A 17,623-nucleotide genomic window follows, 5' to 3' on the forward strand; every position below is an offset into this window, starting at 1 on the left:
TGTTTTTTCTCAATGTTTTTTTTTCATACCCATGACATCTCTGTGGTGGATGATTTTTCATTTTACCACAACAGGACAACTTATATCAAGCCGTACATTTATTTCTAATATAATTGATGTTTTGCCACAGGGGAGGTGCTGGTTCAGTTATCAAAGAGTCATTAATGATTGTCGAAGGACAATCATTAATAATTATAAAGTAGATTATCAAATTGAATTATCAAAATGACTGATGTAATCAGGAAAATAACTAAACAGCAAAAATCAGTCTCAAGGTAGATTATTCTTCAGAATAATAGTGAGGGGAGGAGTTCAAACACAGGCCTTTGCAATCAGCAGTTGTGACAAATATGCGTAAAATAAGCACAAACAACTTTTCTCATTCAAATTAATCAGAATTTATTTTCACAAGTGTCAAGAAGATGGTAATACAACACTTCGGATAAATTCTGATGGCTAAACTACCCAAAAATAACTAACTAAACATGAACACAAAACTTCAGATTACCTGTGTGTGTGTGTGTTGTTTTTTTGCAGTTTGGGTGCACAATACTCTTGTGTGTGTGTGTGTATTAAGAGATTTTGCAGTATGTTGTGTAATTGAAACTGGTTTGCTGTGATCTTTTATGGTAAACTCATATTAAAAGGAACCCTGGCTATTAAGACATGTAGGTCTTAAAAGATAAGTGTTGGTATCAATTATAACAATGTGATATAAAAAACCTTGTTGATGTCTTCGTTTTTATAAAATTTGAAAATATAATTTAACTCGTAGGTCGCCATTGTTGTTTACATTCTGGGTAGTGACGTCAGACGGTGGCTCCTGCTAACCCCCGTACACTGTTCTGACACCCAGAAACAGATCAAAACACAGCTAAACAGGTGACGGCGCACCAGAAACACAGATGAAAACACAGCTAAACATTAAGGTGAAGGCGCACCTACAAAAATAAAAAATAAAAAAGAAAGTGCTGCACCATACAGCATGAAGTACAAAAACACCATAAAACTCAGATAGACTAACAGACCACACGTTTCAACTAGCAGATAACCGATGCTACAATAAAAACCCCAGCCAGATCTGGCGTCATTAAATTAAATAAAGATGTTCTTGCCTATTTGAAGCGAAGTCTGCGCCTCCCGTTTCGTCAAAGTCCCGGGCCAGTCCCCTCAGCCTCTGGTCTGTCATCACCCAGCACCAAAGCCGGTTTTAGGGGGGTGGCAGGGGTGGGCTATGCCCACCCAAACGTGCATATTGCCCACCGGCGTCTTTGCAGATCTCCCGTGCATCACAGAACTTTGATCCAGTTTGCCTGAACCGAGACGTCTTATGGGCTCCCTCGTCAGCCTCCACGGCCGGGAGATGCTGCTCATCTATGTTTTGGATACCTGTCCCAGTTAAACTAACGCGGCTTATCTTCCCAGAGCCACCGCTCTACGTCATCGCCCCCAGAATGCATTGCGCAGGTAAAACATGGCGCCTCCCGCAGGTCAAAATATGTGATAAACATTGTAGATTTTTAAAGCAATTAGATTATTTTATGTGTTTCTAACAACATATTTTAGTATAAGAGAACAATTGTGGCTAATTAGGGACTACATGTCTCAATAGCCAGGGTTCCTTTTAAGCATTTACATCATATTGCGTTCTTGAATGGCAGTTTGTGCCCCCCCGCTGGTTATTACGTGCCCCCCAATTAGATCTGTTCTGCCGCCGACTCTGCCCCCCCCTGTGGCTTGGGGTCTGTGTCCAATCAGGGGCTGTTCCTTATCACTGCAGGGCCTTCGATGTAAATCCTGGTTGAGCTTTGCGTCCATGGGGTTTCCTTTGTTCCAAACCATGCGGTCAGGTATCATAAACTCGAGGCTGGTCTCAGCCTGAGGCCCCAGAACTGGGCCTCAAAGCTGACCCAAGGCCTCAACTGTTCATATAATCACACAATCCATAGTTCATATCGGACTGTGGCCCAACAAATATTTCTCATCATTTGTATTGTGCTGGCCGATCAGGACGGCTGACTTCCTCATTCTACACACACACACACACACACACACACACACACACACACACACACACACACACACACACACACACACACACACACACACACACACACACACACACACACACACACACACACACACACACACACACACACACACACACACACACACACACACACACACACACACACACACACACACACACACACACACACACACGTCACTGTTAGTACTGTATGTTAATAAAAAAAAATGCTTTTATGTATAGATGAATACAGGGTAAATAGTGTTTATATAGAGGGACATGCAACTGCAAATAGCAATAATCACCCAGGTATCCGCAAATTTATAGTCATGTATACCACAATATGTTTACACCGTGTAAAATTGTTAATATTAATTTGTGTAACTTCTCAATACATCAAGATTTTTAACATATAATAACAAGGGTCTATGTGAAAACATGGTATTGAGTTCAAGGGGTAGGAGAAGTTTTTTTTACTTCTTCTTCTTCTTGAACATGTCAAAACTGCTGTTGCTTCAAAAAAAAATCTCTTTCATTCATTGTTCAACTATGTTCGAGGATGTCTGTTAGTTACACTACCATCATGTTCAAAATAAAGACATTTGAATTGAGTTCTTGTATTTCATTTTCTAAATCTGGTTATAACTGAACAGCTCTAATAGCTGTAAGAATCTGCTGCTTTTAAAAAAAAAAAAATATTCAAAATCTTTCCCACAATCGAACCACCAGAATTATTTCTTTCAAACTAAATGAACTAAACTAAATTGGTGCCTTTTAACTGAACTCTCAAAATAAATGATATCAGCACTGATCACAAATGTACACTTTTTATTCAGTGTGAATACGTTGATGACTCGTTAGAGCACCTTGCCAAGCAAAAGCCGCTCCACACTGATCACACCTGTAAGGCTTGTCTCCAGTGTGAATATGTTGATGTTTTGTCAAATTACCTTGCTCAGCAAAAGCCTTTCCACAATGATCGCATCTGTAAGGCTTGTCTCCAGTGTGAATCCGTCGGTGTTTCGTTAGCGAACCTCGTTGGGCAAAAGCCGCTCCACACTGATCACACCTGTAAGGCTTGTCTCCAGTGTGAATACGTTGGTGAGTCGTTAGAGCACCTTGATGGGCAAAAGCAACTCCACACTGATCGCATCTGTAAGGCTTGTCTCCAGTGTGAATACGTTGGTGTCTCGTCAAATGACCTTGGTGGGCAAAAGCCGCTCCACACTGATCACACCTGTAAGGCTTTTCCCCAGTGTGAATACGTTGGTGACTCGTTAGAGCATCTTGACGGGCAAAAGCCGTTCCACACTGATCACACCTGTAAGGCTTGTCTCCAGTGTGAATACGTTGGTGACTCGACAAATGACCTTGCTGGGCAAAAGCTGCCCCACACTGATCACATCTGTAAGGCTTGTCTCCAGTGTGAATACGTTGGTGTCGCTTTAGATTACCTTGCTGGGCAAAAGCCGTTCCACACTGATCACATCTGTAAGGCTTGTCTCCCGTGTGAATACGTTGGTGTCTTGTTAGAGCACCTTGCTCGGCAAAAGCTGCTCCACACTGATCACACCTGTAAGGCTCGTCTCCAGTGTGAATACGTTGGTGACTCGTCAAATCACCTTGCCGGATAAAATCCGCTCCACACTGATCACACCTGTAAGGCTTGTCTCCAGTGTGAATACGTCGGTGTCTCGTTAGGTGACTTTTATGGGTAAAAGCCGCTCCACACTGATCACAGCTGTATGGTTTATCACCAGTGTGAGTTTTCTTATGGATCTTCAGGTTTGATGAAGTGGTAAAGACTTGTTCGCAATCATCACAGCAGTGTCTTTTGGATCTTCCTTTATGATTCTGTAACAGAGAAGATGACTTACATTAGCTTGGCTGCATTATCAAAAGCCTTTTCAGTTTCAAGTATGGAGCTAGAAGAGTCTCATAATTCACAAATGCACAGGACAAGATTCACAAATGCACACGCCGATCCACAAATGCACAGGACAAGATTCACAAATTCAAAGACCGATTCACAAATTCACAGAACAATTCACACGTGCGTAGGACAAGATACACACATGTATTTTTGATGCACACACAAATATAACCTGATTTGCAAACTTTTTTTTGTCCGTAGGCTACGCTGGATTTGCGTGTGACTTTTGAGACTCCCCTGATGTCACAAATCAGTTTTTTTAAACACGGAAGGATCTGCAACAAATCACATATCTTCCTTTGTTTCAGCCAATCATAAGAGCGCACCCCATGTGGGGGACGATTTACTCGTAAACCAATCAGATTAAAGGGGCGGAGCACCTGCTGTTTGAGCTGCGTCGCGCCGTTGGCTTAGAAAAGTGATTCAATATTTAGAGTTGGTGGAGTAAAGATAAATAAACACGACAGCAACAAGGGATGGAGAGGAGATCACTGCTCTGCTTTTCTTGTGATCTCGGTAAAGAAAACAGCACGATCGGAGATGGTTTGTCGAGCCGTTCAACCAGAGCCACCGGGAGACTGGAGAGCTCCAAGTCCCTCCGATGCAGCAAATGATGATGAGAAACAGCTGAGATATTTATATATGTATCACCATCCACCCGCCCCCACTAGGCAACGAAGCCTATAATCGGGGACCAGAGAGAATGCAGTTCTGCCGAATGATGTTTAGTGGAGGCAGACATTATCTCATAACTGATATGATTTAAATGGGACCTATTATGAAAAACACGTTTTTCCTTTATTAACATATATAAAGTGGTCTCCCTTCACCCTGCCAACACAGAGGAGGAGTAAATAAACCAAATTCTGCAGTGTCCGTTCACCACGCCCGGAGGATCCTTCCAGTGTCATGTGACTTTTACGAGCCGTTCAGATTCTGCTCCTGTCGTTACGTAACGACAGGATTGATTTCCATAGGTCGGCCTCCACTGCGTGAAACCACGCCCTCAACTATCTCCGCCAGCCGGAGCTTCCGCCATTGTTTAGAAGCGGTGGCTGAGTTGTCGGAGGAGGCTGAGTTCTCGCGAGGAGGCTGAGTTCTTGCGAGATGTGGTAGGAGCACGAGGAGCACGAGACAGCAGCATTCAATGTCGAGCTGAAAAATACATTCCGGTTATCAAACAAATAGCAAGAATACATTAGCGAAAACTTATTTGACAGAGAGGTTATATACGTATAAATAATCTGGATCAGGTAGAGACCTAAGATTCTCTGGAGGAGTATATGGAAGAAAATTATAATAGGATTGTCATGCGTAAAAAAGACGGAGCTACCCTGAACGCATCATCGTCCAAGAGATCCCGAGATGACAAATCATCTGGAGCCATATCACCCCCAGGTAACACCACCACAGGCGCCCTGCTGTCCATCGACGCCCGGATGAATAGCTTTGAGTCCTGCATGAGGGACAACCTAGTGTTTGCTGGCATTCCGGAGAAGTCTGATGAAGATCCTGAACCAACCGTCCAGGATTTCACCCGAACCCACTTGAAACTTCCAGAAGATCAGGTGAACTCCATCACGTTTCACCGCGTCCATCGCCTAGGAGGAAGAAGATCGGAAGCCCAGAGACCTAGACCCATTGTTGCCAAATTTGAACACTATAAGCAGAAGGAACAGGTGAGAAGCCGTGGACCCCAGCTACGCGGACTGCCGTTCTCCGTGAAATACCAGTTCCCCCGGGAGATCCTGGACTGTCGCCGAGTCCTCTTCCCGATCCGGAAGAAGCTCATTACGGAGGGAGCTCGTGCTGTCATCACCGTGGACAAGCTGTAAGTGAACGGACAAATGTACCGCGACCCCAACATCACTCCCTGGCTCTGCTAAAAGATGAGTCCAAATTTACTTTCTTCTTTTCTCTTTCTTTCTCACTAAATGGTGATTAAATTAGATATAGCTTCATAAACACTTGGTGATTAGATTAGATATAGCTTCATAAACACTTGGTGATTAGATTAGATATAGCTTCATAAACACTTTCGGCACATATTATTGTATTAATAATTCTTGCTCTGCTAGTCTCAGTAAGTCATAGGCACACATTGGTGATCGTTTCTTTTTTCTTTCCTTTTCTTCTCTATTTTTTTTTATTATGATTAGAATTATCCGCCCCCCCCCCACCTCACCCCAATTTCCCCATTCCTTTTATAAATGTTCCCTTTTCTCTTCTTTCCCTCTATGTCTGACTCTGCTGCACTTTCTGTTTGGTAAATTGGTACAACTACACATATTATACATTTAGAATAACATGGCACACACATATGCAAGAGTTCCTCATGCAACATTACCATTTACATATAATGTTACTTTCAATGATTGGATTATGGATAAATTAAAGTTTGTCACTTGGAATGTAAATGGAGCCGGGAACAGATCAAAGAGATTAAAACTTCTAAATCAGATACAAACCCTGCAGGCAGACATTGTCCTACTACAAGAAACCCACCTACTGTAGTTAAAGCTTCAGCAGATATATTGGCCACGGCACTGTTTCCGTATGTTTTCTCAGCCTGTTACAACTCCAGACAAAGAGGGGTAGCGATTCTCATTAATACGAGAGTAAATTTTACTGTACATTGACTCAGAGGGTAGATATTTAATATTAGTCTTGCCAATTCAAAGCCTGAATTTATGTATTTCTAATGTATAGCTCCTCCCGGGTGACAGAGCTCCTCACCCTATCTCTAAGGGAGCGCCCCGCCACCCTGCGGAGGAAACTCATTTCGGCCGCTTGTATCCGGGATCCCGTTCTTTCGGTCATGACCCAGAGTTCATGACCATAGGTGAGGGTGGGAACGTAGATCGACCGGTAAACCGAGAGCTTTGCCTTTCGGCTCAGCTCCCTCTTCACCACGACGGACCGATACAATGACCGCATTACTGCGGCCGCCGCACCAATCCGCCTGTCGATCTCGCGCTCCGTTCTCCCCTCACTCGTGAACAAGACCCCAAGATACTTGAACTCCTCCACCTGAGGCAGGAACTCTCCCCCAACCTAGAGGGTGCAAGCCACCTTTTTCCGGTCGAGAACCATAGCCTCAGACTTAGAGGTGCTGATTCTCATCCCAGCTGCTTCACACTCGGCTGCAAACCGCCCCAGTGCATGCTGAAGGTCCTGGCTCGAGGGAGCCAACAAGACGACATCATCTGCAAAAAGCAGAGATGAAATCAAGTGGCTCCCGAACCGTACCCCCTCCGGCACTTGGCTGCGCCTAGAAATTCTGTCCATAAAAATAATGAACAGAACCGGTGACAAAGGGCAGCCCTGCCGGAGTCCAACACGCACCGGGAACAGGTCTGACTTACTGCCGGCAATGCGAACCAAGCTCCTGCTCCGGTCATACAGGGACCGTACAGCCCTCAGCAGAGGGCCTCCGACCCCATACTCTCTGAGCACCCCCCACAGGATGCCACGTGGGACACGGTCGAAAGCCTTCTCCAAGTCCACAAAACACATGTGGACTGGTTGGGCAAACTCCCATGCGCCCTCGAGCACCCTGCGGAGGGTGTAGAGCTGGTCCAGCGTTCCACGGCCAGGGCGAAAACCGCATTGTTCCTCTTGAATCCGAGGTTCGACTATCGGCCGAATTCTCCTCTCCAGCACCCTGGAATAGACTTTCCCCGGGAGGCTGAGGAGTGTGATTCCCCGGTAGTTGGAACACACCCTCCGGTCCCCCTTTTTGAAGAGAGGGACCACCACCCCGGTCTGCCAGTCCAGAGGCACTGTCCCCGACTGCCATGCGATGCTGCAGAGGCGTGTCAGCCACGACAGCCCCGCAACATCCAGAGACTTGAGGTACTCAGGGCGGATCTCATCCACCCCCGGTGCCTTGCCACTGAGGAGCTTCCGAACTACCTCAGTGACTTCAGCTTGGGTGATGAATGAGTCAACCTCTGAATCCTCAGCCTCTGCTTCCTCGACAGAAGGCGTGTCAGTGGGATTGAGGAGATCCTCGAAGTATTCCTTCCACCGCCCGACGATGTCCCCAGTCGAGGTCAACAGCTCCCCTCCTCCACTGTAAACAGTGTTGGCGGAGCACTTCTTCCCCCTCCTGAGGCGCCGGATGGTTTATCCAGAATTTCCTCGAGGCCGACCGGTAGTCCTCCTCCATGGCCTCCCCGAACTTTTCCCAGACCCGAGTTTTTGCTTCCGCGACCACCCGGGCCGCAGTCCGCTTGGCCTGCCGGTACCCGTCAGCTGCCTCGGGAGTCCGCCGAGCTAGCCAGGCTCGGTAGGACTCCTTCTTCAGCTTGACGGCATCCCTTACTTCCGGTGTCCACCACCGGGTTCGGGGATTGCCGCCGCAACAGGCGCCGGAGACCTTACGGCCGCAGCTCCGGACGGCCGCGTAAACAATGGAAGTGGAGAACATGGTCCATTCGGACTCAATGTCTCCGGCCTCCCTCGGAATCCGGTCAAAGCTCTCCCGGAGGTGGGAGTTGAAGACCTCCCTGACAGGGGAATCTGCCAGACGTTCCCAGCATACCCTCACGATACGCTTGGGTCTTCCAGGTCTGACCAGCTTCCTCCCCTGCCAGCGGATCCAACTCACCACCAGGTGGTGATCAGTTGACAGCTCAGCCCCTCTCTTCACCCGAGTGTCCAAGACATACGGCCGGAGGTCAGATGACACGACGACAAAGTCGATCATTGACCTCCGGCCTAGGGTGTCCTGGTGCCACGTGCACTGATGGACACCCTTATGCTCGAACATGGTGTTCGTGATGGACAGACTGTGGCTAGCACCGAAGTCCAACAACAAAACACCACTCGGGTTCAGATCGGGGAGGCCGTTCCTCCCAATCACACCTCTCCAGGTAACACTGTCGCTGCCCACGTGAGCGTTGAAGTCCCCCAACAGAACGATGGAGTCCCCAGTTGGGGCACTTTCCAGTACCCCTCCCAGGGCCTCCAGGAAGGCCGGGTACTCTGCACTGCCGTTTGGCCCGTAGGCCGAAACGACAGTGAGAGACCTATCCCCGACCCGAAGGCGCAGGGAAGCGACCCTCTCGTTAAGTGGGGAGAACTCCAACACATGGCGGCTGAGCTGGGGAGCTATTAGCAATCGGTGCTCGGTCCAACCCTTTTTATCCTCTACATCCTTCCTCTTGGTCACATCATTAGGAAGCACGGACTCTCATTTCATTGTTATGCCGATGACACACAACTGTACGTTAAAACTGGTTCCACCTCCTCTGAAACTACACCCTCACCATCTGCACTCTCCATCTGCCTGGAGGAGATAAAGGCGTGGATGAACCACAACTATCTACAGCTAAATAGCTCTAAAACTGAAGCAATTCTCATCGGTACTCCCCACCAGCTACTCTCATCATCCATAACCAGCATCTCCTTCTCTGGCCAAACCATCCCACTTTCCAAAACAGTCACCAATCTGGGTGTCAAGTTCGACCCCCATCTGGCATTTGAATCCCACATCAAACACCTCTGCAAAACCTCCTTTTACCATCTACGAAACCTCGCCAAGCTACGCCCATTTCTGACTCTTCAAGACGCAGAAAAATTGGTCCACGCCTTTGTCTCCTCCAGGCTCGACTACTGCAATGCACTCCTCATCGGGATTCCTGGCAAGAGCCTTCAAAAGCTCCAGCTTATTCAAAACAGCGCTGCCAGGATCCTGATGAGGGTGCGAAAACATGAACACATCACACCCATCCTCCGTTCCCTCCACTGGCTTCCCATCCATCACCGAATTGAATATAAAATCTCCCTGCTCACCTACCACTGTGTTCATGGAAATGCACCCGCCTACCTGAAGGACCTCATCTCACCCCAAATCTCCCAAAGAACCCTCCGCTCAGCTGACAAACACTACCTCCACCCCCCCAGAACAAAGCTAAAAAAAAAAATGGGAGATCGGTCATTCCAGGCAGTTGCCCCAAGGCTCTGGAACGCCCTGCCTGACCACCTGAGGGCCCCCCAGACCACAGACTGTTTTAAAAGAAACTTAAAAACGTTATTCTTTAAGAAAGCCTATCCCTGATGTCCTGGTCTTTTAGAATGTCCTTGTGCTTTTTTTTGCTAATTTAGCTTTTTTATTTTATTTTTATTTTTTATTTTTATTTCTCTTTTATTTTCTATTTTTTCTTTTTTTCTAATCTTTATTGTAAGCGCTTTGAGACTTGTTCTTCAGGTGAAAATGCGCTCTATAAATACAATTTATTATTATTATTATTATTATTATTATTATTAGCAAGCCCACACCAGCTCGCCACCTCTCACCATGGGCAACTCCAGAGTGGAAGAGAGTCCAACCTCTCTCAAGGAGTTGGGTTCCAGTGCCCAGGCTGTGCGTGGAGGTGAGCCCGACTATCTCTAGTCGATACCTCTCAGCCTCCCGCACAAGCTCAGGCTCTTTCCCCCCCAGCGAGGCGACATTCCATGTCCCTAAAACCAGAGTCGTCGTCCGGGGATTGGGTCGCCGGGGCCCCCGCCCACGGCTGCCACCCAAATCACACGGCACCTTCCCCTTATGAACCCTCCCGCGGGTGGTGGGCCTACGGGAGGGCGGGCCCACGTCGCTCGTTCGGGCTGCGCCCGGCCGGGTCCCGTGGGCCAAGACCCGGCCACCAGACGCTCGCCTGCGAGCCCCGACCCCAGGCCTGGCTCCAGGGTGGGGCCCCGGTAACGCCAGTCCGGGCGACGTACACTTCCTTGTTGTTTCTTGCTTCATAAGGGGCTTTGAACCGCTCTTTGTCTGACCCGTCACCTAGGACCTGTTTGCCTTGGGAGACCCTACCAGGGGCATTAAGCCCCGGACAACATAGCTCCTAGGATCATTCGGGTGCTCAAACCCCTCCACCACGGTAAGGTGGCGGTTCAAGGAGGGGGAAAAGCAGTAATGCGAGGCAAAATAATTTCCTTTTCCTCAAATAAGAAAAGGAAAGATAACTTAAAAACAAAAGATTTAGAATGTGAAATAAAAATGCTAGAGGAGGCCTTCCAGACCCTCTGCAGATGAACATATCCTTAATAGAATAAGGAAAACTAAAATAGAATTAAATAAAATAATTGACGCAAAACCAGTACAAAGGCTTCGCCTGGAAAACTTTACACATGCTAACATATCGGGAAAATATTTAGCCAATCAATTAAAAATAAACAAAGAAAAAGCAACCATAACATCTATTAAGGACCAGTCAGGGGATGTTACACATGATCCCTGTATAATAAATTCAGTTTTTAGAGACTTCTACTATAAACTATACTCGTCACAAATTGAACCATCTGACCAATTCATCAATGAGTTTCTTGGAGAAATTAATCTGCCGAAGTTACATCAGGAACAGGTTACGAATTTAGACTCACCGCTCTCAATAGGAGAACTTCATGAAGTTCTTCAACATATGCCCAATAATAAAGCTCCGGGCCCAGACGGCTTCCCAGCCGAGTTCTATAAGGAATTCTGGAGCATATTAGCACCAACATTTTATAAAATGATCTTAAATGTTAGGGAGAATAAAAGCTTACCCTTAAATATGAATTCTGCTAATATTAGTCTTTTATTAAAACCGGACAAAGATCCCTTGCTTCCATCGAGCTACCGCCGAAGGCACGTGTAAGGACAAATGATCAAATCTCTACAAGTTTTAACTTGCAAAGAGGCACTAGACAGGGTTGCCCTCTCTCTCCCTCACTATTTGCAATATTTATTTAACCTTTAGCAGCAGCCATTAGACAAATCAAAATATTAAAACGTATACAATGCAAAGTATTAGAGCACAAAATAAGTCTTTATGCAGATGACGTACTCCTCTTCCTCCAGAACTCACGTACTTCACTATCACAGACAATTGCACTCAGGGATTTTCATCTCTGTCTGATTATTCCATTAATTGGTCTAAATCCACTGTTTTGTGTGTTAACTGCAATTTTAGGAATATAACCAATACTCAATTACAATCAGGGAACATTAGATATTTAGGTATAAACATCTCCCCTAGGCTGTCAGAGTTAATAAAATTAAATTATGTTCAGCTTATAAAGAAAATAGAAGATGATCTTTCCAGATGGAGCTCTCTTCCCATTTCACTCATGGGTAGAATTGCCACCATTAAAATGATGGTTTTACCAAAAGTAAATTATTTTTTGTCAATGATACCATTCAAACCCCCTCTTTCCTGGTTTAAATCAATAGACTCATATGTATCAAAATTTATGTGGAAAAATAAAACACCACGTATTAGTTTAAAGACATTGCAAAAATCCAAAGAATGTGGAGGTTTAGAGTTACCTAATTTCCAGTATTACTTCATAGCCAATAAACTACAGTATATTGTAAAATGGTCAAAAAAATCCTTTAGATAGTCAATGGCTGGACTCAGAGCAAGTGTTTTGCACAAGGTTGGAAAGTAACAAATTACATTTATTCACGTTACTGTAATTGAGTACTTTTTATGAGTAATTTGTAATTTTCTAAGTAGTTTTTGAAATATGTAATTTTTACTTTTACTCGAGTACATTTTGACCCAAGTATTTTACTTCGCTACATTTGAACCCCCTCACGTTACTGAGTACAAAATTTATGGTGAAAAAATTAAATGTGGGCAGAAACCAGCCACAAAAACCACAAAAACCCTTGGCCAAACTTGGAAGACTTATTCGCGTTCAAACGCACAAAAGGCAACAACATTATAATGCAGTGTAAAATGTGCCTGCCCGGCAGAACGGAGCTTTCAGCATTCAAGACATCAACATCTAATACGAAAGCATGTGGTGGTAAGTGAGTGCATGTCTTTTTGTTTCTTACATCCCAAACGGTTTATTTGTTGTTTGGTTTTAAAATCCCAGATAACACAGTGCTGCCAACTTTCGCAGAAACGTAGGTGTGAGATTTGGCGGGGACGGGTGGCTGTTTTATTGATCTGTTTATTAAATTCATTAAATTAATTTTTCGCACTCCATCAACAAATGACCAGATGTCTTTTTCATCACCTGGTAACGTCACAACTTCGTTGAGCATTGTCGCGCATAACGGGACTAGTCACAGACGTCATGCTCATCAAACCGCTGCTCCACCAGCTGACCGAGAGGTCCGCACCGAGTTAATGAGAACCGAGCTGCGGCTTCACAAGGCTCAGCCAGCCGCTGTAGCATGACTGGTAGCTGTTAGCACAGAGCTTCTGTGAGCTAAGATGCTTTCACCACACGTGACAATGATCCGTCGTTTGATTTTTCAGCTCGCGTTAGTTTTCACTCAGGTCCAAACAGTTGATCAGTGAGTGTCACGTTGTCATGGCAACTGACCGGAAAAAGAGGCGTTTCTCAGATAGAGAGAGAGAGAGAGAGAGAGAGAGAGAGAGAGAGAGAGAGAGAGAGAGAGAGAGAGAGAGAGAGAGAGAGAGAGAGAGAGAGAGAGAGAGAGAGAGAGAGAGCCCTAATAAGGCTACACCAGATAGTGGTCCTTTTTAGTGCAAACAGTTGTTTTTATTTATGTGATTGGTTGAACAGCATTTCAAGTGTCTTGAGCAATTCAATTCAATTTTTATTTATATAGCGTCTAATACAACAGATGTTGTCTCTAGACGCTTTCCAGAGAACCAGAACATGAACATAAATATAAACATAAGCAGTCTCAATCTAATTTGGCTGCTGTTAAAACATGTTATATAATAATACATGATTATGGTAATGTATTTAGATTTCCATTTAACTTTAAACATTTAGGCAAGGCTTTATGGAATCATGTCTTCTAAATTCTACTGCTTCATTAATGAATCTGTTACATATACGTAGGGCTCCATCAGTAGGTTAGGGGCAGGCCGGTGCGCCGCCGGAGTCACCCTACCACTGGGCCACAAGTTTTCTGGGGGAAATTTTTGTATGAATTTGTTTTATCCTCTTTATCGGGCCGATAATGGCTCTATCGGTTTTGATCGGAGATCAGAAAATAATAGTTCAGAGCGGCCGATCTGATGACGTTTACAACAACCAACGCCGCTTGCGCGTGCGTTCCCACATATCGGATTGGTCTGCTGGGGCAGCAACATCACAGCTGCAGACAGAAGGAGGCTGGACAAAACCATCAAGAGGGCCGGCTCTGTCGTGGGCTGCTCTCTGGACATAGTACAGGTGGTGGGAGAGAGGAGGATGATGGCTAAGCTGTCATCCATGATGGAGAAGGACTCCCACCCCATGAAGGACCTTCAGAGCGCTGGAGAGCTCTTTCAGCAACAGGCTCCTTCACCCTAAATGTGTGAAGGAGCTACAGAAGGTCCTTCCTCCCTGCAGCTGTGAGACTACACAACCAGCACCTCTCACAGTAGACCACAAACATAACAACCTGACAATAGATATACATACCGGAAAATAATGTGCAATATCATTCTCTACAACGTGCAATTATGTAAATAACATCTGTAAATATTCATCTGTTATTTTTTATTCTTTATATACTAGTATTTCTTATTATTTATTTTTCTTCTCCTTCTTATTATTATTGTATATACCAGTTTCCTGTTTGTAGTTTGTTATTATTACTGTGTGATAACTATTTCTATTGATGCCTCTTTGCTGCCGTAATCTGCAAATGTCCCCTCTGTGGGACTATTAAAGGATTTATTATCTTATTTCTTATCTTATCTCAGACCGAGCTGTCCTGAGGAGGCGTCGGCCTCGCCGGTATGGGAGTTTTACAATGTCTGAAAAGGACAACCAATTTGCAGTTTGCAAGGTGTGTGGAGAGAAGACACCCCGGGGAGGAATGTTACAAAAGAATTTCAACACAACGAAGCTGATACGACATTTCAAAGTTTTTCATACGAAGGAGTATATTGAGTTGTCAAAGTTGGCTGCAGCTAAGGCAGAGAAAGAAAAGGAGGTGCAGCCACACCGCTAACTCCTCTGAACGTAACACAGACATGTAAACGACAGCAAGAAAAATAAAGAACTACATTGTAAGGTAATGAATTCATATGCTTTGCTCATCAGCCGCTTTCTGTTGTAGAAGACATCGGGTTTAAACACGTTAGCTTGGATCCGCGGTGCACGCTGCCGCGTCGTAAACATTTCACTGATGAAATCCTGTCGGAGTTTTACCAGACTATTTACAGTCCAAAGCCGTGTCAGTCGCTTCACGAGTGACATGTGGAGTTCTAGTGGCAAGAGTTTTGCTTCACTCACAAGAGTTTCCTCACATGCGGCGGATGCTACCGCTAAAACTTTCACAAAGCTTAATAATTCAACTTAAGCTTTCTGTTTTAAATTCAACTTTTAGAGAGTGACATGTCTGCTGTTGTCTGTGTTGCTGCACAAGTTGTACATAATTATTACCACAGGAAAGCTTAAGCTAGTAAGCTACACTTACTCTTTGTAAGCCGAGTCTAAATCGTCTCTAAGAGTCTCTAGATCAGGGGTGTCCAAAGTCGGTCCTCGAGGGCCGGTGTCCTGCACGTTTTAGATGTGTCCCTTTTTTTTAATCAAAACGTGATACAATGAGCTTGGTCATCAACAGAACTATCCAGATTTTGATGACGAGGTGGTGACGACCGTTAATTAGAATCAGGTGTGTTGATGCAGGAAACAACTAAAACATTCAGGACTGCGGCCCTCGAGACCGACTTTGGACACCCCTGCTCTAGAGGGGGAAATATTGCTTCAGCCTGAAATAAAACAGTTAATTCATGATACTTTCTCATCTCCTAAGTTTTATACCTAATAATACAATGTCAGTGTTGTGTACATGAGACAACAATATTGACAAATTTATGGATTTCACGCTGTGATCGGTGATCAACCTTCAAAATCCTGATCGGTGCATCTCTAATTATTGGTATTACTATTTTCTATTTAACAGTTTCTTTCCTGATCCGTGGATCTGAGGAATTCGTCTTAAATGTGTTTGTTAACATTGATAATGGAAATAAATCAAAATTGATAAAGAACAAAAGTGTGATGATGTCCTCCATCTCTAGACCTGCCCCCCCTGGCTCTGTGGGCCTGCTGATGGCCGGTGTCTCTTGGACCTTACCTTGGTGTCAGTGTTACGGGCCTCAGGTCCTGAGACCGCAACAACAAGATTGGAGCTTTGCCTCACGGAGTTGAATCCTCCTAACTCTCCTCTGGAAACCTGGGAAGCAGAATTGAAACGTCAGGAGGGAGCCGGCCGTCTTTCTTCCCCGGAAAGCTTGGTCTGATTTATTCTGGAGACCGCCTCTCTCTTCTATTGACTGTAAAATTTTCAAAGAAGGGTCGATAATTCCTGTCAGCCAATGCAATCAGTGTTTAAATGTGTATGAATGTTGGTGGTGGTGGGAGGGGCTGTTTGGCGCAGTATGGCAGCCACGCTTCCATCAGTCTGCAGGGCAGCTGTGGCTACAAAACGTAGCTACCACCACCGTTGAGAATGTGTATGAATGATTAATAGTTTAAGTGTAGCACTTTGAGATTCATTGAATGTAAAGTGCATTACAAGTTTAATTTATTATTACGTGCGTATTCTCCAAAGGTAAACAGTCGCCAGAGCATACTGAGTGCACGGACGCCAGTGAGCATTAAACCAGTTTAAAAACAAATATAAAAACATGATTTTCACAAGGTACAAAGAGGAAGGGGTTTAGCGCCTTTAGGGGCCTGATATAACACTATTGGGTAGACTGGTTTATATTTATGTACAGAAATGGGCTGCTAATTATAAGAGTGAATATAATATATATATATATAAATGTATGTATGTGTATATATACACACACATACACATAGAATTATATATATATATATATATATATATATATATATATATATATATATATATATATATATATATATATAAAATGTACATACATACATACCGGTAGATATAGAGCAGATGGAGTTAATATAGAGATAGTATGGTATAAATAAGTATATATATATAAATATTTATATGGGCGTGTGTGTACAAATATATAGAAATACTCAACTGTGTGTATGTATGTATAGGTAAGTGTGTGAGTATAATTATAGTATAGTTAGTTAGTTATTATAAATACATGTTAATAAATGATTAGTGAATGGGGGTATAGAATTAAATATGTAACACTTCCTACTGCTTTTTGCACAGTAAATTAAGATAGTAAGTGTTAAAAGTATGAAATTCTTTGTTTTGTTATCTTATTTTCTCTTTAATTGTTGTTTTTTACATGTACAAAATAAAAATAAAATAAATAAAAGTTCTCTAGCTCTTGGTGATGAATATGGTTTGGTTACAAAATAATCCTGAAGGAAGAAGATGGCATAAAAATAAGTGTAGATTAAGTTTTCAAAAACTACGTATGAGTGATGCTGGTGCTCTGTTTGAAACCAGATGGGTCATTGTCTCGGTTTCTTTGTTTCGGGCCATGTGGTCAACTGGAAGACAATGTGGTCTTACAGTTGATGTTAGACCTCAGAGTTGAAGTTACACCTTTACCATGTTCAACACGTGGCTGCGGCTCAACACTTGCAACATTGTTAGACTCACTAAATAAACTTTAAAGGTTTCAAACAAAAACTTACCTGGTCCTGGTCCTGGTCCTGGTCCTTCTCCTTCTCCATTCTTCCAGAATGTTCCAATCTTCAATGTAACGGGAGTTTCTCTGGTCTGAACCAGAGCAGTGGATAAA

General features: G+C 44.2%; 1 protein-coding gene across 1 annotated transcript; it reads right to left on the bottom strand.

The window, feature by feature from the left end:
* Nucleotides 1-2,027: 2,027 nt before the first annotated feature.
* LOC133460960 (zinc finger protein OZF-like) lies at nucleotides 2,028-17,555 on the bottom strand. The gene is made up of 3 exons (XM_061741671.1): nucleotides 17,517-17,555; nucleotides 16,012-16,110; nucleotides 2,028-3,883 (listed from the first exon to the last, which is right to left on the bottom strand). The coding sequence occupies exons 1-3, from the start codon at nucleotides 17,553-17,555 to the stop codon at nucleotides 2,858-2,860; spliced, it is 1,164 nt and encodes a 387-aa protein (XP_061597655.1). The 3' UTR covers nucleotides 2,028-2,857.
* Nucleotides 17,556-17,623: the final 68 nt, after the last annotated feature.

This window comes from Cololabis saira, chromosome 15 (assembly GCF_033807715.1).
Source record: "Cololabis saira isolate AMF1-May2022 chromosome 15, fColSai1.1, whole genome shotgun sequence".
Lineage (NCBI taxonomy): Eukaryota > Metazoa > Chordata > Actinopteri > Beloniformes > Belonidae > Cololabis > Cololabis saira.